We start from the raw sequence: 22461 nt of genomic DNA, 5'->3' as shown, positions 1-22461 counted from the left end.
CAATCAGGCCTTAATCAATATAGTTTGATTGTAATGGCAGCTTGGAGCGTTTGGTTCTCAAGAATGTGACTCAACATCTTGATGGGCTTACAGGCAGAGCTTTGATTAAATAGAGATCGAGAGAGGCAGGAGTCTTTAGGCGCTTTCACACCGGAGTACTTTTCCCAGGAATAGTTCCGATAGTTCCTGGGATTTTGCGTTCACACCAAAAAGATCTGGAACTAGAACTTTGTTTTGCGAACCTTTCACCCCTTTTCAGTCCCTGCTAGAGAGCAGGTACTTTCCTGGGGAGAAAAGGGTTCCAATTTCTGATTGGCTGGGCGAATTGCAAACCGCGCCCCGTAAAACTCCGAAAAGTTTTGTGAAGCCGCCATTGTATTTGCTGGCATTAGCATTATTAGCATTAGCATTAGCCCAGCGCACAAACGGAGAGAGAATAACTTATGGCAACACAAAAAAAAACATGGGAGCGGTGGAGTGATGAGGAGGTGTCGGCGTTCTGGCGATTTACTCAGAAGTAAAGTCCGTCCAACTCCGGGGACTTCCGGCCGGGGACTTCGGGTGGCAGTATACACCGTGAAGTTGTTTGCGGCCTGCCAGTAAACCCAAAGCAGAAGAAGAAGAAGTGACGTCAGCGGCTTCATTTTACTAATCCTCCCTCAGGGACTTATTCCGGTGTGAACGCGATCTGTAGTTCCGGGAACTAGAGAGAGAGAGAGAAGCGTTCTGCTTGCGCACAGAGCAGGAGTTTGTGAGAGAGGGCTTGAGAGTCAATTTCTCTTCAAAATATAATTGATTGGTAACGTAACTGATTTCTTCTAATGTGCCTGCATCTGGCGCTGAGTTGCCATATTCCTTTTGTGAGCTCTTTTTGTTTGTGAACCACTTCCTGATATCCATTATTGCAGATAAATATAAATGATAATAGCCAAACTAACCTAGCAAGAGTAAACTGACAGGCTTCTGTGCCGCATCTCACTTAAAAAAACACACACGACTCAACCCAGCGAAAAACCAGTCTCGCGCGCAGACTTTCATTCAGAATGGTGAGTCTGGTGTGAAAGCGCCTTTTGTCTGCGAAGTACAGCCGCCAACGATTGGCCAGTGTTGCAAAAGCTTCATTGTGGCGTGTGTGGCATTATTTATTAAAAGTAAAATCCATGATATACAGCATTGTTTGTTTTTCTCTATTTTTGAAGGACGAACTGAGCATTGGATGGGATTTGAAAAGGAGTAAGAACAAAGAAATGACAATCGACAGCAGCCTTTCATAGCGCAGGCGACCTAAGGGGAAACAGAAAGTGCATTTTTAAGCAGAGAAAAAGAAGAGCGTGGAGAGAAATCCGATTGATCCCGCTTTTTAAAATGAGGTTTTCTCTTTCTGGTGGAGACAGCCGATAGCAGAGATTTATAAATTCATCTGTATTCGGAGGAACATCAAAAGCAGATTCACTTGTCGAGCTTTGAGTCGCAGAAAAAACATCTGTTGAACAGCATGGAGTCGCTCAAAATTGTGTTTTTGAAAACATGTTTCCCTTAAATATTTCCCCTGGTAACAATGAAGGAGACAAAAAAGGTATTTTCATTGTGTGATAGATTGCTTCTAATGGATTCCCGCAAATAAAAGCTCAATAAATAGGCGAGAAATCCCTCAAAGCACATCGACTCCCTCATTGAGAATTCCTAAATAGCTGCCTTCAGGCCTCGTCTTCAATTCACCATCGCTGATCCGCTCAGAACGAGCCGCCTCATTTCAGCCATGTCATTTAAGAAGTTGAGCTGATTCTCATTTCTGCTTCATGTTCGCTCAGAAATGACTAGAATATCATATCATTATAAGCACTAATTCAGCTTATGTTCAAAATATGCCTGATCGAATCTGCTCGAGTACTGCTCAAAGCTTTCTTGAGATCCGCTAATCCAAATAACGTCACACCCAACACTTCACTCCCTTGGGTCGTGAGCCTCACTCCCGCCAAGAGTGAATTTGGGAGTGTGAGGGAGAGCAGGACGATTACTTTGCCCCCAGAAGTGCTGCTTGTAGCGCCGTCGAAAGATTTTCATCGCTCATTGACTCCAGGGAAGTGAAGAGTCTGCTGGTAGAGTCAGTATATCTAGCCTCAAGCAGCAAAAATATATAGCAGTCAATGATCTGCAGCCTGTAAAGACCCCCAACTTCAAAACAGCAATAGTTCCCAGCAATACACCCACCAATTGTGGAGCAGATTGGATGATCCTTTCTTGTTATATGAAGGAACCACACGCTTGCAGACAGAAATGACTTGCTGTATAGTAAGGTTTTATGCTGAGCTTTTTACTGAGCTGAGCCTTATGTAGACCTTCACTTCGGTAGATGTTTAAAGGGGACATATTCTGCTCATCTTCAGGTTCATATCAGTATGTAGTGTCTCTACTGTGACATGTCTCCATGCTTTAATGTTCAAAAAGCTCTTTATTTTTCTCATACTGCCTGTGCTTCAGCCCCTCTTTTCACCCTCTGTCTGAAACCAGAGCCCAGTTTGCTCTGATTGGTTAGCTGGCTGGCTCTGTTGTGATTGGTCAACCACTTAGAGATGTCCCGCCCTTTAGCCTATCACGTACAATGAGTTGGAGCGCTAGCCAATAGAAGGATAAGTGTTACATAGTGATGTCATTATGTTCTGGTAGTAAACAACGTAGCTTTATTTCCAGAACTGTAGCTGACATTAAGATAAAGATATGGCTATTACAGCCATTACCTCCATAATGATACAGGACCAGCATCTGGCCACCTGGTTCATATGAACAGTGTTGACACACACTATCTGATTCAATCTGCAGGCTAACACCAGCTGCTGCCTGTGTGCCAACAATATCAAAGTCATGTATGTTTAATGCAGATAAAACATATTTTTCGAGTTTTCTTAATGTCGTCAAGTGAGGATAAATAGTTTGCAGGCATCAAAGTTAACTTGCTAGCAAAAATAAAATGCAATCTTATCTGTTTGTAGTGGAAAGAAACTCATGTTATGTTCAGTTCAAAGATATTTACCAGTTCAACCATGCTGTATCCAAATTCTCTGAGCAAACAAATCTGTTTTTGGACTATGATTGGCTGCCACTTTAGGAATTTCTCAAGATGTTCTGGGTTTTGGACTCGGTGGGATTGGTGCTGCCACTTTGATAGATACACTGACATTAATTGAGTTTGAAGGCAATTTCCTCTTGTGTTGATTCAATCAAGAAACGCCTGTACTGGTGGCTCAGTTTGAGGCTGCTATGCATTCAGACTACAGGATCTGTGTCAAATGTCGTTCCCTTTCTCGCCCTAAATCTCTCTAACTCCTCTTGCCCTGCACAGTCTGTGAGCAGAATGTTTCGCCTCATTGCTCCCGGCTGAAGGGAGAGTGTGTTTCTGTAAATGATGGATTCCAAACACTCATCCAAACTCTGGCATTAGTCCAGTGTTCGATGTCGTTGATGAAAAGGCTGTCAGGCGTGGAGACAAATCTCTGCTGTTGTCCACCTCTTCACACCAAAAGTATTGAGCGCCCCTCAGCATCCCACCCACACTCGGGACATTTAGTGGAGAGATGACAGCAGCAGTGGGATCAGGTGAGGCGAGAGTATAGCTGTAAACTGGGATATTTGCATCTGTTTTTCAAGTGCATCCATACATAAAACCCAAGTCATTTGCAATGCATATAATGGGACTGGAGTATACCCGTGTCCAATCAGCAAAAATCCACCTGCTTCAAGTTTCATTACACCACAGAGGTGATGTTTGTGACACTGTATAATTTACTGTATCGAAGCATGTGCTTGGCGGTGGTACAAGAAACATTTCCATCTCAGTTTGTTATTTTGTCCCTAATGCTGTGGTTCTTTGAGGTTTGCAGAATAAAAGTGTTGATAGCGTGCGTGACCTACATTTGAATGCCTACAGAGCTTTGCACTATAGAGACTTTGGATAAGAAATGCACAAAGAAATGCAATCATCATCACCAAGAAAAAGAAATCAGTAAACGGCGACAATAACAAGTAGAGGAGCTTAAAAAAAAGAGAGCAGAATATTAATATTTCTGCCTGCTGGTCCCGACGGCCACATGCCTCCTGGATATTTGTGGCCTTAGCCTTGGTTGCTGTCGCAGCATCTTATATCTCTTCAGCACAAGTCCACCAGGGAGCCTGAATTTGCATTTATTTTAACCCGAAGGAGTAGCTGCTCTGCATTTCTATGTTTCCAATCGAAGCCACCAAATAAGACATGTTATTAATACTTCTATAAAAAGTCAGAGGTGTTCTGATCTAATACACACAATTATAGGCCTACATCTCTATGGCCTACATCTGAGCAGTGTTCCTAATGGGGGAAGACCGACTTTGAGATAAATAGGGGGAGCCCAAAAAAATCATGCATATTTGTGTCACACAGATTATAAATGTTGAGTTTCTGTAAATAAATAACAGTCATTGTTCATTACAGTTTCTGAATATTTGTTTTATATTTGTGAATATTTCTGGGTGTTGCCATCTGTACGTGGCGGCGCTGCATTCTTTACGCTACTTACGTTGCTATGGTTACTGCCGCGCGGTATTTGAAATGTTCATATTGATATTTTTTTAACTCTGGCTTTGTAATAAAAAATAGGGCGAAACGAAAACAGCCAAGCCTCGCAGCTTTTGGATTCACAAGCAAAGAAGCGAAGGAGTCTAAAAATGACAACGTGAACGGAACAACTTGTAGTTGGCCGGCTGTTAGCGGCGTTTAGGGTCGAGTTTGACAGCGACACACCGAGGGAGAGGCCTGCCGATTTGGAGCCTGAAGAGGCTTCAACAACGGCCACAGCCGCCGGCGCCACCTGCACTAGCGAACTTGACGATGCCCATGATGACCTGCCTTTTAAGTGGACACAGAAACGATGGAGTGAGTGGAATGAAAGGTATCCATGGCTTTTCATTAAAAATAAAAATAAAATGTGTATGTGATATTTGCAAAGAGGCTAAAAGTATATTGATCTCCCTGCCGCTCGCAGAAAAATCCACCGGAGTGCACCTTTCACAAGAATGGATTCAGGGAAAAGTCAGCAGTGATCAACAGAATAACCTGCGGAAAAAGATTTATAAGCACCAAGAGCCAGGCCCACGAAAAAGCGATCGAGATTTCGGAGATGAGAAAAAAAGATGTCCTACCAAACAAGGTAGGCCTATTGGCAATCAATGTTGATCTAATGCACGAAACATAGACATCTTTCAGTCAACAACGCTCTGTGTGACATATTTAGTAGCAGGATGTGCACTGAAAAATAGGGCTCCCCCGAAAGCAAATGGGTAATTCGAACACTGCATGTGAGTACGCCACCGTGTCTTCTGTGAGTTGGACTGCATTCTCATTATTAATGAATTAAAACACATCTTTTAGCCATTATATTCAGCCTGAGAGATGAGGTCTACAACAGGGTTCACAAGTAGCTAGGTGACAAGCTAATTTTAATATAGTTAAAAACGTAATCCTCATCAGACTATGGCCGATGCTTTTCAGTCAGTGTGTTTACCATAAAACAGCGTTTATATAACTAAATCTAGGTATTCAACAACAACAGGTCCAACATGACTTTAGAGCCGCTGAAGTTCACCTATGTGTATTACTAGGGTCACTGCTGACATATTTCTGCTTGCTTTGGGGACTCATTTGTGTACTTTCACTCAGATTGTTGTGTCTGATGAATGATTCACCGCAATGTTTTTTCTCCGTGACTTTGCATATCAGTGTTGTTGTTTGTGCTGCTGATGTTTGAGCCAGCTGGGTCGAGCTGTTGTTGCTGGAGATATGGAGGTCAGACACAGAGTAAGCTGCAGGCAGGGGCAGAAGAACAGCTGGGCGAACTGCAAAACTGCCTGCAGCTCAACAAAGGCCAGGCCCGGCTCTGATTGGCTGCCGACTGCACTTGGTATGTGTGGGTGCACATGGGATCGTGCCACGCTTCATGCATGGGTATTCTGTCTTAATTTGCGTATTGTTACGCAAAGTTTTAACATAATTTGCATGTAACCTTTGCTGTGTTCCGCTCCTCGGCAACATTTATTGTCCAGGAGAAACACTTCTTTCATGGTTTAGCCGGCATATTAACAGAAGAAGAAGAAGAGACGAGAGCTGCAGGGAAATGGGATACAGGCAAACATTTAATAAAAGTGCAATTTGTATGCATAGGGATTCTCTGTAGTAGAGAAACTTGCTTTTACTGAGGGAGATTGTTAGCATTTGGTGATTGATTAGGATTGCGGATTCAGACGGCCTCTTGAGTGCAGACACTTGCTTCTCTGAATTGGGCCGAGGATTGTACTAACGTTAGGGGAAGAATTGTCTGGAATGAAAGTCATCTGTTTGTGCTCATCGATTAAACATTGTTCCCTGGAGGTCTTTCAATCTGCAGATTTAATTAACAAGTTTCTCAGTACTAACAGGCAGCAGGGGCCTGCAGCTGGGAGAGCGGGAGTGAATTATGTGCTGAGAAAGAGGAGAAATTGAAAGAAAGAGTAGCTCGAGACAAAAAGGCAATTGGCAGAGGGCCTTGGGCAACAGAAAAGACAGGACCCTGTGTAGAAAGGTTTATTAGAATAAAGTGAGAAACATCACATTTAAGGCTGCTTCAAATATTATTAACACATCACTCGTACACTTTAAAGAATAGTCTGACATTTCAGTAATGCGGTTAGTCATGCCGAGTGTTAGATGAGAGGACCAATATCACTCATGTCTGTATGTTTAGGCTACATGGAGCAATGGTTAGCTAAGCGCTATGAAACAGAAGGAAACATTTAGCTTGGCTCTGTCTATAGATGTCTAGATTCAGTGGATTTAACTACACATATCAAGTGAGCTATCAAAGGTAACTTTTGAACGGGCTAGCTATTTGTCATTGTTTCCAGGCTATGTCCAAAGTAACACAATTTCTCAACAAATCTTTGCCCATTCATTCATTTTAACTCTGTTTTTTCTACAGATGGGTCACAGGTTTTAATTACAGAAATCTGGTTAGCTAGTTAGCTTATCTTTGCATAGAGACTGGAAACAGAGAAACTAGCCTGCTCAAAGGTAGGAAAATGCTGGTGAGGAATAAGCAGACATGGTAACAAAGTTGTATTAATATACCGTTGTTAGCTTACTAATTAACACCAAAAATCTATTTATGGTAGAGAAGCAGATTGTGTTACCTTTGTAGCTACATTTCGAATCGTAATGCTAAGCTCTGCTAACTAGCTACTGGTTATAGCCTCTTAATAACCTTTCAAATATGAGAGAGGCATCGATCCCCTCATCATACTTTCAACAAGAGAGCAAATGGGCATATTTGGCAAAATCCATTCCTTTGAGTACAATCTGTATTCTAACCATACATAGATGACAGGAACAGTGTGCAGTTACAGATGTTATTACGGCCCCAGCAGTAACAACCACCTATGCACCATCAGCGAACAATCAATACATGACACACACAAACAATCACCCGTGTGATTGCACAGCAGAGTGAGCCAGAGATGCAACAATCTAAGAAACGGAGATGCAAGAGAAGAAAAAATGAAACTTGTGCGTGAAATCTGTTTAGTATTGTAATGGGACTCTGTGGGTTGGCGCTGGGGTCACATGTGACTATCTCACACGGCAGAGAGAGGACACAGGTAGCAGGTACAATTGAAAATAAGACCGGGTCGATAGCAGAGAGCTGCAAAAGGAAACAGAGAAACGGAGTGTGTGTCTTTGTGCTGATTAAAGAAACCAGTTGCCTCCAGTTGCTTGTGAGGGTGCACATAAAAAATACAGTCTCATGAGATGTGGTGAGCTTTCCAAAAAAGATTTAACGAGGTGAGAGGACGGTTTTTAGTTCCCAGCTCTGGTGAAGCATTAGAAAAAAGTGTGTAATTATTACCCCATTATGGCAGGTATAAATGGGACGTAATTATACAATATTATTAATCTATTTTGACCCCTATAAGCAGAAAATGTAATGACCAAGCGGTTACGTGAACATTTCCCTCTGTGGCCTCACATGCAAGCACACCCTCAGGCAAGTGAATGCACATTTTTTTCCCACGTATTTAACGGCTCACACAGCAAGCTGCTCCGTGCCAAGGAGGTAGCGAGGTCTCACTGTAATTGCTGAAAAGTTAGACAGAATAAGGGGAGCCCAGGTGCTGCAGGTTCTGAGTGAGAAAGGTGTGACCGTGCATAGAATTAATTACCTGTACGCCAACTCCTGATGCATTATTGAATACGTGCCTCTTTTTAAACGGCACAGCTTATCTGCAACTACAGGAAGAGCAATTTTCAATCTGGTTGAAGTAATAATTTCCCCAAGAATTAAACAGTTTCTCAAGGGAAATACAGGAGCTATAAAGGAGATGTTCAGTAAAGAGGGGGCGTGGATTCCTTGCCATGCCTCTATCTTTTCTCCTGCTTGCTCGTTAAATCCAAAAGGAGGTACCTGGCTTTCTGATAATAATCCCACGCCACATGCATTGTGATGGTAATTCTCAGGGCAGCGCCGTTTGCCCTTTCATCTTCTCCACAGGAAAGAATCTAAAGTAACATTGAAGCACTCACCCTTACGAAGTGGAGTACATTGAAGATGCAAATTGTATGTTTTTGTGCAGTAGTTTTGTGTGCAGCCATTTGTGTGTGTGAGTGCATTGTAACTACTCTGGTCTTGAAAGAACATTACGCATCGAACTGATGTCCACAATCACGTTTATTTTCTTCTTTGTACAATTATGAAACACCGTGAAAACGTGTTCGCCTAGTAGACCAGCAGTAGAATTATGTTATTACATCGTTGACACTTTTAGCGCCCTTTTACTGTCTCACAAACACAATGTAAACATCCGGGGCTAGAGGTCACACGACTTCTGGAAAGTTAACTCTTATCATTTTTAACAAAATAAAACAAAGTTCAAGCATACATTAAGCACTCTTCAAAAAATACAGAACAATAAATAAGGGCACTTTGAGCGTTAGCTACACACATGCTGTGTTTTATCGGGTGACCTCCCCCCTTAGAAGTCTTCAATCTGAATCTTGAGTTGTTTTCTCTGTTTTGTCTTTGATAGAGATTGTTAAGTGCATCTTTAAAAAGTGTCTTTGTAACTCACTGCTTTCCCCCCTCTTTCTTTGTTTACCACCCTTGCATTGCAAACCATCCAGAACTAATTATATCTGATGCTAAATACTTAACCCGAATCCTCAGCGCTACTCATGAATGTTAGTCACGAAAACTCATGCAGAACATCTTCCTCTTGGGACCTTCAATCCTTTTCTTGTTAACTCCTTATCACAGGAGTAAGATAAATGCAGCTGCATTAAGAAGTGAGGGGGTAGGCCGTTTTAAAAAGAGCGTTCAGGCATCGCCCGTCATTTGCATGCTATCAGAAAGTGCTCAGACTGGGGCTGAAGATAAAAAACACAAAGTCCAGTCACGTTTGTTTTTAACCCTCAAACTATGGGGTGTGAACCGACCAATCAATGAGGAGCAGGATTAAAGGCAGCGATTCTTGCAGTACGCCAAAGATTACGTTTTGAATTATACATGTACTTATTGGAGATAGGACTCTCGACCGTGGTCCAGTATTAACGTGTTTATTTAACAAAAAAATCCTTTCTTTTTTGATATACTGGCACTATCACATATCCTGCAACATGTATAAGCTGAACAGATTTTAAATAACAACCAAACGATGAAAACGTGACTGAAGCAACTGGTTTTGTGAGCTTTAAAATATATTTTTTATTATTTTGAGTTTTAATTATGTAGGGAAAACCTCCATCTCCTCTCGTACATAGGCAAGGTAAATCATAAGAATGGAAAAGTATGCCAAATAAAATCCAGTCACTTAAATAGAGTAATAAGGAATCCGCAAATAAACTAAGTTATGGAAAGCCATAAACCACAAGCACTTTATACAAATATGACCATTCAACTCGGTCGAAGGCCTTTTCTGCATCCACTGCCATTAGTGTTAAAGGAGAGGTGTCATGGCCATTTCCACTGATCATAATTCCATTGTTGAGGTCTACTAGAATAGATTTATACTGTGCATTTTTCCAAACTCACATTGGTTTCTCATACAGCATCTCTGTAAACTACTTGTATTCACTGAATTTCACTATCTGCCTTTAACGGCTCGTTGTAGCTCCAATAGCTCCAGCCCCCACCCTCCCTGTGAGCACAGTGTGCTCTGATTGGTCGGGACGTTGTGAATCGCGCTGAGCTCCGTGGAGGTGTTGTTTCCTTGTTTAGGATACATAGCGAAACACAGCCAAATTCATCCTGAGCACACACAAACTCACATCCGAAGTAAAAACAATAAGTGTGGCTTGATATTGAGTAAGAAAAAGGTTGATAAAGGCTGTGAGAATGGGTCTGCAGAGAGAATTTTGCCGCGATCCCAACTGTCTGTTATCAGCCTGCAGCCAGGGAGGAGAAATCAGCTGAGCTGCCTGCTCCCTGCACACAGATGTGTGTGTGAGGAAGTCCGTGGATCGGTCAATTTGGACCAATCAGCGGGGGCTTAACGTAACGGCTCCGCGGACGTAACGTAACGGCTCTTCGGGATTGGTCCATTTCGTTCCAGGTACCGCTTGACATCATGCCGTACCCGGAACGAAATGGAAGACTCAAATGGGCAGTGACGTATCTCCAACGAGGCGTTTTGGGGAGGTATTTTCTGTGTTCGAGTTTTACTCGCTACAGGGTGTACTTTGAGGGTTTTGACTCTGCACACCGTTTACATACATAAAAACCTTCATAACACACAAGGGGACGGGTAATAACCGGAAAAGCATGACACCTCTCCTTTAAAATTGAAATGTCTTTTTGACAGGTTTCAGCCGTTTTTTATAACAAATTAGTTTAAATATGGAACCAGTTGGTGATATGTAATGCCGCTCCCTTTGTCTTTGGATCATGTGGTTTGGTATTAAACATTACACCTCTTTAGATTATATGAAAGGATGTATTCACTTTGTATCAATAAGATTGGATCATCCATCATTTAATCGATATATACATTCAGATATATTGTGATGGCCATAATAAACAAATAGTATTGTCAAACTATTCAAGTCCAACTCGCAACTGAATCAAAAGCATTGAATGTAAAGTCTACAAAGAATAAAGACATTACTGTGCCTGGAAGTGATGGAAAAGCTTGACACATGCAGTAATCAGTCACATCGGAGGTTATGTGTTGTTTATTTGAAATGTAAATTGTAGTTTCTTGCATCCAAAAGCAGCTCTGACAATGAACTACTTTACTTTGGAAAACAAACAGCCGCAACAGCCGAAGCAAGAATGAAACAGCTCATTTAAGACATCCAAATGGATTTAACCACAGAGGGCTGAGTGTTGAAATGGTTGGCAGTTCCTGGAAGCCTTGCTGCATTAGCGAGTTTCTATCATTAGACTAATCAGTAAAAAAAAAGACAATTTGGTCAATCAATTTCCCGTCCCTCTTTCTGTAGAGATATTATCTCTACAGAAACCTTTCCAGAAAACACAGAGAGGACAGGGATGCTCATTTACGTTGCTGACCTCTCCCAGTCAGGATGTTTGCAGGTTTCCTCTTTCTGCTCCTCCTCACGGGTAAGCTGGAACAATTCTATATGTTGCATGCAGGTGGGACGTTTCCAATATAATTGAGGGGAATGAAAGTGTGTTGGTGATACAGCATAAAAAAAGGAAACAAAGGATGATACTACAAGCAACATTTATTTACAAAAAACACACATTTCCAATTCTTTCATAATTTTCCAGCGTAGTATGTGGAATATTCAGAGTAGCAGGTATGTCCCTGGGAAGAGAAGTTGCTTTTGTTAAAAATGACTATTTGTGTGCATGAACATAACATTAAATGGAGAGCTCTATTATCTTTTCTGTCAGGTGGAAGTTCCTGACAGTTACACAACACTTTAACCTGCTTCAATTGAATCACTTTGTAAGCTGTATACTTTTTTCTGTCAGGTGGAAGTACCAACAATAACTCAAAGGACGACAATAACAACGGTATGTAAAGGAAAAGTCACAACAAATTACAGTAATTATGTGTCGTTCTATTTTTATTACGTATAGAAGTCTTGAAAAGTAATACACTTGTCTGTTTACTGCATTGTATAATTCAAAGCAGTCTTTTGTGGAATTAAACGGATAGATATGTTAATGGGGTGAACAGCAAACAGAACAATATTATAAAGAAACTAAACTTGGTGTGTTGAGAATGCATGATGTCTGACGTAACCATTATTTTACAGTGAAGTGAGCTCCACAATCCCATTCACCTTCTTTGATGGGTAAAACATTTAGGAGATGGTTATCTCAAAATCATTTAAACCAAAAAACGTCTGCAGATGCAATTCAAAATGTTTTGTGGGAAAGCGGTTTGTGTGTGTGCATTGAAATACTATTGAATGTAGAGCTGTATACTCTTTTCTGTTAGATGGAAGTTCCTGGAATATCACAGAGCTACCAGAGCTTCAGGAAGAACTTGAACCAAATCACAGCTTTGAAGCAAGTATGTCAACACTCAAAATGTGTCAAGTAATTAAATGTATAGAGCATTTATCGTATTTATAGATTTTATATATCCGTGAGAAAATGTGTTGAGTAAATTAGATTTATTTATATGTTTGAAATCGATAGTTACGTCTGTAACTACGGTTCTATGAGTCCCGGATGACCGCCAGAGGCGGTGCTTTTAGCACTGGATATGTCCATCGTGCGCATGCGCAGTACGAGTACCAATATCAACAAAGTCACCTGTGACCCACGTGACACCGGCTATATCAGCCCGTGTCATCAGAGGATCTGTTCCCAGAATCTTCTCGCGAGCACACAAGAATTCTGAGTGACAGGAAACTCTGGCGGTCATCCGGGACTCATAGAACCGTAGTTACAGACGTAACTATCGTTCTATTTCGTCCCTACTGACCGCCAGAGGCGGTGCTTTTAGCACTGGATGACTTATACCAACCATGTCATGAAGAAACCAAATACTCACCTAGCTGGAAGCAGCGGAGCTTGGCAACAGGACCACGCCCAAAGGATGGGGAGTGGCGACATTGACCCGGTAGAACCTGGAGAATGTGCCGGAAGACGCCCAAGACGCCGCGGCGCAGATGGTCTCCAGGGGCACTCCTCTCAGGGCGGCCCAAGACGTTGAGACGCTCCTTGTAGAGTGGCATCTCACCCCTGATGGCAGGGGGCGGCCACTGGCCCCATAGGCATGTGCGATTGGTGACTGAGCCAGCCAAACCTGGCGTCGAGTCTGCACCAGTAGGGACATAACTCGTCCCAATTCCCTAGTCATTAGGGCAAAGGCCTGCAGTGAAGCGTCACTGAGGCCCAGCAAAGAAGGCTCAGCCGGAGCCTGCTGCAGAGAGGCGGAGGCGGCCAGCATTAGATGGGAGAGAGAGTTCCCGATACGACCCATGCGTGCCGCTGCATCGTAGGCCTTACAGAGCAGTTCGTCAGTGACCCTGCACTGAGGCAGAGGGCACCTGGCGTCAGGCCTTAGGGCCTCATCAGGAGCCAGAATCAGGGAGGCGATGGCAGGCTCGATGGGCGGCATGCGACCCAGCCCCACCCTCGCCGGATCCTGCATGGCAGCCAGGGTCCGGCTATCAGAGCTGAAGCGGGAGAGGGCCTTAGTGTCTCTCCAGCATGCATGGAGCTCCCTCAGGTACTCCTCCGAAGGAGGAACAGTGAGGGGGACAGGGGTAGGGCTACGCCTGAAGAAGGCGCTAGCCTGAGCCGCGTCGGCCTGCGGAACAGGAAGCTGCAAGTGTGCCAGGGCCGCACGAATAATGGCCGCCATGGAGGCGTCCTCCACGCCCTGCATAGAGCCCTGAGCAGAGGAGTGGGAAGCATCCCCGGAAGTGAGCGGGGCCTCGTCCTCCACCTCTTCGTTGAAGAGGTTAGCCGAGGCCGCTAGTGACATGGCATCCTCATGCAGAGGTGCGGCAACCGAAGGAGGGGCAGGCGGCAAGCCAGCAGCCCCTATACCGGCCCCTGGTTGAAGGGCTAAGAGGAGCGACTTCATCATGTCCATGTCGGCGGCTAACCGATCCACCTTAGAGGACAGCCTGTTAGGGGGCGAACCCGTAGCCATCGCTCCCTCGGGTCGCCGGGAATGGCCAAACTGACCTAGGGGAAGATGCGACAAGGAGAGGTGTCCGTTGGCTTCTGCCAGACGCTCCACCTCTGCGACTCTGGCCGCTCTAAGCGCCCAAGGCATGCATCTACAGTTCATGCAGGCGTCCTGCGTGAGACCCTCCCTCAAATGCTCGAGACCAAGGCAAGAGGGGCAGCGGTCGTGGCCATCCTCGGGCTCGAGAGAAGCCATACAGGCGCTACATGGATGAGCCATCATGTAGGTAGCCGGATGCAGCGTAACCGGGAGCGGGGTGCGAGAACACAGCCTTCACCAGTTACCTGCTGAACGGAAGGAGTAGAGCCCTGCTCCTACTCGCCGAACACGAGAGGGGTGTAATGGGGTACACCCGCGTTACTTAGCAGAGGGAGCGGGGAGCGAGAGCACTGCCTTCACCTAGCTAAGTAAATGAAAGTGCAAAGCTACTAGCAGAGGGAGCGGGGAGCGAGAGCACTGCCTTCACCTAGCTGAGTAAACGAAGCACGGAGCTACCAGCAGAGGGAGCGGGGAGCGAGAGCACTGTCTTCACCTAGCTGAGTAAACGAAAGCGCGAAGCTACTAGCAGAGGGAGCGGGGAGCGAGAGCACTGCCTTCACCTAGCTAAGTAAACGAAGCACAGAGCTACCAAATAAGGAAGCTTAACAGGGCAGCCAGCCAGCCGGCTGCTGCTCACAGTCAAGGAACACTCTTACCAGGAGCGGGGGTGAAAACACTGCCTTCACTGGTTGAGTAAAATAGCGAAACAAGCTAAGGAAACTGCTTCTAAAGAAAAACCAGCACGGGTAATCCGGTGCTTACCTCAAGCGTCAGCCAAAGTGGCTGACCAGGCAGGACACAGTTAGGCTGAGCCGCGCTACTGCTAACTAGCTAAACAAGAGGACACAACACAAGCTGGAACTCAGGATGCTAATGATAGCTTGGCGCAACGCCGCGCTATCAGAAAAGTACAGAGAACGCAACAAGGGCAACTCCTGGGAGAGGGGGCGGAAACGCTACCGTCACCAGAAAGTTCAAGCCAGGTAGCAACCAAGACAGAAATCAGGACAACCTAGCTGGGAGAGGGAGTGGAAACACTGCCGTCACCGACCAAGCCGACACCAACCTGTCCGTTGAAGTTTTCTGCGCAGCCGGCCGCAGCTCCTGGAGGACGGGTAATCCCGCGGCTCCGACTGGATCAGTCGCGAAGCTACACGCAGCCAGCTGGATGCAGAGAAATCCTTAAATCCAAACGTTCCAACTGAACGCTGTAGGCTACAATAGTGTAGCCACGGTACTCTCGCGCAGCGAGAAGATGAAAGGAACAGATCCTCTGATGACACGGGCTGATATAGCCGGTGTCACGTGGGTCACAGGTGACTTTGTTGATATTGGTACTCGTACTGCGCATGCGCACGATGGACATATCCAGTGCTAAAAGCACCGCCTCTGGCGGTCAGTAGGGACGAAATAGAACTCACATTTTAGGTTGTAAAACGATGAGAATGAAAATATTTTATAATTGTGTTCTTAGCTTTTGCTAACAGATGCACAACACTTTAACCTGCTTCAGTTTAATCACTTTAAGAGCTGTATACTTTTTCCTGTCAGGTGGAAAAACAATCAATGACTTGGAACAACAAAGGCTTCCTGGCCAACCCTCCATTAAGAGAGGACCATGTGCTCATGACCGTCACAGTAAGTACACAGTAATTATGTGTTATTCTATTTCTACTTTATTAATAGAACTCTTTAAAAATGAATACACTTGTCTGTTGTCAACACTGGATAAGTTTAACGCAGTTTTTGTCACAAGGTAATAAAACTGATTGTTACTGGTGTGAATAGCAAACACAACAATTATATAAAGAAACTAAACTTGGTTTGTTGAATGCATGAGGTCTGACGTTGAAGCATTTTGACAATGTGGAGCAGATGGACCTCAAATGGAGAGCCCAATTTAAATGTAAAACAATAATTGGGAAAATGCTCACATTTCAAAGTTATTAGTGGACTGATGACACACATCCATGCTGTCCTGCCGACACCCATCTAATGATGACCTTCAGTGACCACAACCACTGGATATTACAACAGATATGTCAATAAGACAAGACTTATTTTCTAAGTGGCACATGTTTTAGCCAACAAGAAGGATGATTAATGTGGATAAGACAACATCGGGATCCCAGATATTTGAAGGGGCTGGGGAAGCCGTAAGTAGAGTACTGACCCACCTGTGGAGTCTAAACCCTGGTGATGATGAGATGAGGAAGATGCTGAAGCTCTGTGTGTGATGAGGAGTGGTCTTCTGATGAGCTCAATGTGGGCATCAGGTATGTTGACTAAACATAAATAGGGTGTGGTAAATAGGCTAAATTGACTCTCTGATAGAGATATTGTTTTGATGTCCTCCCAATAGAATCTAGGTTCACCTATCAAGATGTTTTAGAATGCCTGAACCTGACCAAAACCAAGGGGCTGCGCACAATTGTCCGACCTGCCAAAAACTACAAAAAACCAACATGGGTCTATGTCGGACTGTCAATTCTGTCAATTCTAGATGTGGTAAGTGCAACTTTGATTTTTTTTTTCTTTTGAAGATAATCATTATTTTTTGCTGTGGAAAGCAGCCAAAAACAACAAAAACCAAGATAAAACAGTTGAACCGTACAAACACACGGTAATACACATGAAAGCCAAAAAAGCAATCAGTAAAGTCAAATCAAAATATAGGATAAGTTAGTTTAATAAGAACAAAAGACTCTCTCAAAAAACAGCCCAGCATACATTTCAATATAGCATGCAATTCTTCCTAACTGATAATAATAATAATAATAATAACTTACATTTTTATAACGCCTTTCAGGGGAACAAAGGTCGCTTTACAGAAAAAACAGGAGTAAACAGTCAGACAAACAAAACAACAAATAAATGAGGGGCCTTGCTAAACAGGTGGGACTTGAGCGCCCTTTTAAAGGCGTCAAGAGATGGGCTGTTGCGGATCACTGCAGGGAGCGCCATAGTACGATTTGTACCAGATCCGTACTTGTACATAGTTTCTTCATAGGGGGTGTTTCTTAATGTCGAGGACGCTTCTTTGGTAGAACAAGTCCCTCCGAGTCAGATCCTTCAGAAGCGAGGCAAGAATCCTTCCTAGCCTCGGAAAACGAAAAATGGTGTAACAGGCTAACAGGTGTGCAGGTGTGCGTCATATGCGAGGCCCCGCCTTAAATAAAGCGCGATTTCCGCCAAAGATTTGGAAATTGGTCCGTGCGCAAAGCATTGTGGGGATTTTAAGACCTCAGAGTCTACACATGTGCAGCCTCGAAATTTCTCGCGACGAAGTACGCCGGCCTCGGTAGAATTCCAAGTATGCTGGACATTGGAAGAGTGACGTAGTATGCTTGAAATAGTGGCTCTGGAGCAGCTTTACTCGACATTGAGAAACACCCACGGGCTGTTGCGGATCACTGCAGGGAGAGCGTCATAGTACGATTTGTACCAGATCAGTACTTGTACATAGTGCCTCTAGGAAACAGCCATATACTAGCACTATTGAAGGAAGCATATACAAGTCAGAATAGTGCGACAAAGTGTCCACAAAAATTACGTCATCCCAAAAAGAATACCTTTAATCAATTTCTCCCCCAATGCTACCTTGAATTTTAGAAGAAACATCGTTCGGGCTTTGCTTAGTGTGACCCCGTTAATGCAGCGAAATCACAAAGTGGGTTTACAAAGGAGTTTTTACTTCTTTTCCACGTACTGAAGGTAGTCAGCATGTTAACTTCAAAGTGCAATGTTTTATGACAGTTTGGCCTGTAAGGTCAGCTACCTTAGTGTGGTCAAAATGTTCACACCATTCCTTCGGTTACAGAGAGAGATGGACCAGACTTTCGTTTCTTTCGTTGGGATTTATATGGTGAGTTTGTTTTGAGAACCAATTTGTGATTTTCCTATACTGTTTATTCTACTGTAGGTTGAAATCAGTTGCTGTAGATTGCATCTTAAAGGTCTTTATTTATCTTTGTTTTCTTCCCTTCTTCCTTGTTTTCCTGTGTAGAAATGGGAAGATCCGCATATTTATTGGAAACCACACAACTTTGGTGGCCTTAGGACGATCAGAGTTTCTGCTGATTTGTTTTGGAAGCCAGATGTAATGATTTTAGAGATGTAAGTTGGAATTTTTTGTGCATACTCACAAATCCACACACTCACAACAGTAAATGGTGATGGAGCCTGTTATTATTAAGAAGGACATGCACAATAAATCATATGGATGTAAAAAGATGATGCAACAAGGTTTAAACATATTGTACAATTATATTTGTACACCTATGTATTGTGTGGAAAACAGCTGTGGTTAGAATGCAATGAACAATGAAGCAGATACCCCTCAACTGACTTGAGCCGGGTTAATCATATTTAAGATATAGAGATGTGTGATATTGTTATAGTGTGTGGATAGTATTTCTATATTTAAAGTAATGAGGGAATATTTTAGGAAAATACAGACTTAAACAATAGTATCATAATTTAGATAAATGTTTCATTCTATTAAAATATTACACAATGTGAAAATCAGTTTGAAGCATAAAGTGTTTGCTATAATTTGTACAAATGTATGTTTGTTGTCATACAGGATCGAGAAGGACAAAGCTGTTCGCACTCCCTTTATCACCATTAACTCGAACGGTCTCGTTCAACATGTGAGGGACTTTATGGTGGTCAGCACGTGCAAGCTGCAAGTTTACAAATTTCCTTTTGATATTCAGAGCTGCACCTTGTCTCTCAAGTCTATCGTTTACCCAGGTGAGCTTTCAGAAGTTTCTAGACATTTATCTCAAATATGTAAGTTGTGTGTTTGATTGCACGTTTGTGGTAATTATCTCTTTAAAGTCTAATTGTCACATGAGCACACACCAGCACATGCATTTATCCTGTTTTGACATCTCAAACTTGTATCTTCACTTTCACCTTAGAGGAGGAGTTGAAGTTTGAAGCCTTAGAAAACAGTACAGTGATAACGGAATGGACTCGCCAATCGTTGGGTAACGAGTCTGAGTGGCTGCTCATCAGCATTACAGTCCAGAGCCGATCTGTCCCGCATTTTTATGAAAACCAAAGCGTTATAATTTATACTGTAAGTGTGTTGTACATTTAACTTTTATTTATTTCTGCAAACATTTGCATGGAAATGTCTGCAGCTCCACTTGCTGGTTTTATTTAGCTTGCATTCTAAACAGCAGAATAAAAAAGAGCAAACCCATTGACATTGTTGTTCATTGGATACATTGTAATTGCACATTTTTGATGGTGGCCTCTTAATCATCCTTAACCACTGTGATAAAATATAAAATATAAATAAATGATATAAACAGGAAACTTCATATTTCAGTGGAGCAATATCTTTCATATTGCATGCAAAATAACTTAAACCCATAATCAATAATGTTTTTGATCATTGCAGCATTAGTGAACAGATTCACTGTTTTTCCATCTTGGATCACAGATCAAGATGAAGAGGGGTTCTGGCCTCTACATCGTCAACTTCTTAGTGCCCATCATGTTCTTCCTGTGTCTGGACTTGGCCTCCTTCCTGATGTCAGACAGCGGGGGCGAGAAGGTCAGCTTCAAGGTCACTGTGCTGCTCGCTGTCACTGTGATGCAGCTTATTCTCAACGACATTCTGCCTTCCTCTTCAGACAGGATACCGCTTATAGGTAAAGCAGCTCAGTCATTATTTAATTGGACTTTCATTTAATTCAAGCAGGAACAACAATGGCTTATCTTTCGTCCACTTTAATGATGATGCCTTTTCTCTTCAGCGGTGTACTGCATTGCGATGTTTGTTTTGATAATGATCAGCCTTCTGGAGACGATTTTGGTGATGTATCTGATTGAGAAAGACAAACAGGGCAACTATGATGGAGGTGAGACTGAACACATTCTTTAAACCTGTGGATTTTAACTATTGTTATATTGTATTTACTCATATGTTTGGAATACACAAAGAAACATCTACAATTAATAATACATTATTTTGAACATGCCGCTGTCCTGTGTCAACAATTTCCTTTCAGATGTGAAGAAATGGACTCGCTGTGCTTGGGTGTGTAATGTGTCTGATGAACCGCCATCTGAACTGCTGTCTGTGGCCAAAGAGGTGAGAGTTGGGTTACTCTGTAAAGGGAATGTTTGCCCACATTTTAAAAACAAAGCGAACTAAAATGAGGGAAGTATAAAAGCAGTTCACAGCAACATTTAATACGTTTCAGAGATTTTGTTCTGGAAAGAGATACAGTTGATTTATTTTAGATTAAACATTTTAATTCTTTAAGCACTATGGACATTGTAAGTGAATATGTTTGTCTGATGAACTAACACTTTATTCTCACCACAATGGACACAAATAGGAATAGTAAAAGTGAAACGGTTTTCAATTTGATATGGTCTATAAACTTGTTAATGATCACTCCCAGTGGCGGCGCCAGGGTATGGCTGGGGTAGGCTACAGCCATACCAAGAAATGGCTTAGCCCCACCATGAAAAATTATGTTAAAGTAAGCAAATTAAATTAAATAATAAGCAAAATGCTAAATGTTGAGAACACGGCTTGCGAAAATATACGGGTCGTGTCCACAACACGCAAACTGATCCTGCTGTAACAACAAGTGCACGTTACTGATGCAATATGGTTGAGACCATTCGGGCTTATGCTAGAAGAGGGGTGCAAGGAATAGTCTAAGTAGTGGGGGAGTTTTATACACTAAAGGTGTGGAAATTCTCTGGCGTTATAATATCAGCGCGGCCGCGGTCAGATCAAAATGCCTCCGAATGCAATTTGAATAGACCTACAGCCAATCAGAGCAACGAAACGTTGGGTCTGCGTCATGCATTACTGATTGAGATCAATCGGAACCGCCATTCAATATCCCCATTGGATCTTCAACGTGTACTATCATACGTCACGTTCACAGTGATCCCTTTTTATTTACTACAAGACAAATGTACCGTTTTATTTCATACAGTTCCATTTTGATTGAGACAGGGAAATAATCTAAACCTCACGCGTGGCGTTTCACTGTCATGGGAGACGATATAGCGTGTATGTAATTACATTGCAAATACTGACTTGAGCCCCACCACTGTATGGGTTAGCCCTACCATATATTACCCAACAAAAATACTCTGGCGTCGCCACTGATCACTCCACTAAATAACTTCTGCAGGACAAAAGAAGCCAACTGATGGAGGAGTCCAATTCCTTGGAGAAGCTCCCAGATGAGCTGAGTGAGGCGGTGAAAGCACTCTCTCTGCTCCTCAGCAGGAAGGAAGAAAGGAAGCCTGACTACTGGACCAGACTGGCTAGAAAATTGGACAACATTTTCTTTGTTGTCTATGTCACAGTTTCCGCTCTGTTTTTGGTTGTCATCTTTTCAGTATGGATCAACTAGGAGTTGTAAACAACTAGGGGTAAATGAGTGGCGGTCCATTTTAAGAACTTGTTTTCCTTAACCCCCATAAACGTCTGCTTTAACTTAACCAATTTGTATCTCAGCAAGTTTGTCACTTATTCAAAAGCCATCCAATGTCATGCCAACCTGATATATTCCCAGGTAAACCGTCTTCAACACCGCAATTATAATAAACTGCAAGTCCAACTCAGGGCTCAGCGCCGCCATGTTGATGCACACTGAGTCAGCATAGAGTTTTATTTGTCTTAACCAAAGTTTAAGAACTCATGATTGTTTTATATAGGCCATAGAGTTCACATTGACTTGTTCTGGTATATATGGACCCTTAGGGAGAAATCATTAAACATCATTCATTTCTAAAGAATTACAGCAAGTCCTGCTTCGCACATAACGGGTGCATTATAAATGTTAAAGGTCCCCTATTATACTGTTTTTCATCAATATATTATAGGTCTCAGATATATATACAAAGCATGTCTCTGAATTGCAGCATCCCATAATCCCCTCTGTTTCAGCCCTGTTTCCAAAGTGCTGATTCTCTGTCTGTTACTTTAGATGAAAATAAGGAGCCACTCCCCACGCCCCTCTGAGAGAGATTTGGTTAAAAAGAACACAATGCTGCTCGAGGAGGACATTCAGGTGATAATGTGGGGGGGGGTTGCTGATTGGCTAATGGTTACACAAGCCAAAACATCGTTATGACATCATAAAGTGGCCAAAATCTGATCGGCTCTTTTTCAGACAGGTTTTTATATAAATGGATCAGGACAAAAAGAGTGAGAATCTTTTTTCCTGAAACTTTCAGAATCTCTTTACACAGAGGGGG

General features: G+C 42.9%; 1 protein-coding gene across 1 annotated transcript; it reads left to right on the top strand.

Annotated features, from left to right (window-relative positions):
* The first annotated feature begins 15780 nt into the window (after window positions 1-15780).
* Window positions 15781-20113, top strand: LOC117497788 (5-hydroxytryptamine receptor 3A-like). Its single transcript, XM_034149809.1, has 6 exons — window positions 15781-15852; window positions 16718-16722; window positions 18800-18969; window positions 19140-19243; window positions 19670-19880; window positions 19986-20113. Exons 1-6 carry the CDS (start codon window positions 15781-15783, stop codon window positions 20111-20113), a joined length of 690 nt encoding a protein of 229 aa, XP_034005700.1.
* Window positions 20114-22461: the final 2348 nt, after the last annotated feature.

This window comes from Trematomus bernacchii, unplaced genomic scaffold (genome assembly GCF_902827165.1).
Source record: "Trematomus bernacchii unplaced genomic scaffold, fTreBer1.1, whole genome shotgun sequence".
Lineage (NCBI taxonomy): Eukaryota > Metazoa > Chordata > Actinopteri > Perciformes > Nototheniidae > Trematomus > Trematomus bernacchii.
The sequence above is the reverse complement of the archived record's forward strand: the minus strand, read 5'-3'. Positions and strand labels throughout refer to the sequence as shown.

Excerpts from the sequence above, each read along its gene's own strand:
- LOC117497788 (XM_034149809.1), top strand. The coding sequence starts at position 15,781 with ATGACTTGGAACAACAAAGGCTTCCTGGCCAACCCTCCATTAAGAGAG. Across the intron at positions 18,970-19,139 it reads CAAGTCTATCGTTTACCCAG|AGGAGGAGTTGAAGTTTGAA; the intron begins GTGAGCTTTCAG and ends CTTTCACCTTAG. Across the intron at positions 19,881-19,985 it reads AGACAGGATACCGCTTATAG|CGGTGTACTGCATTGCGATG; the intron begins GTAAAGCAGCTC and ends TTTTCTCTTCAG.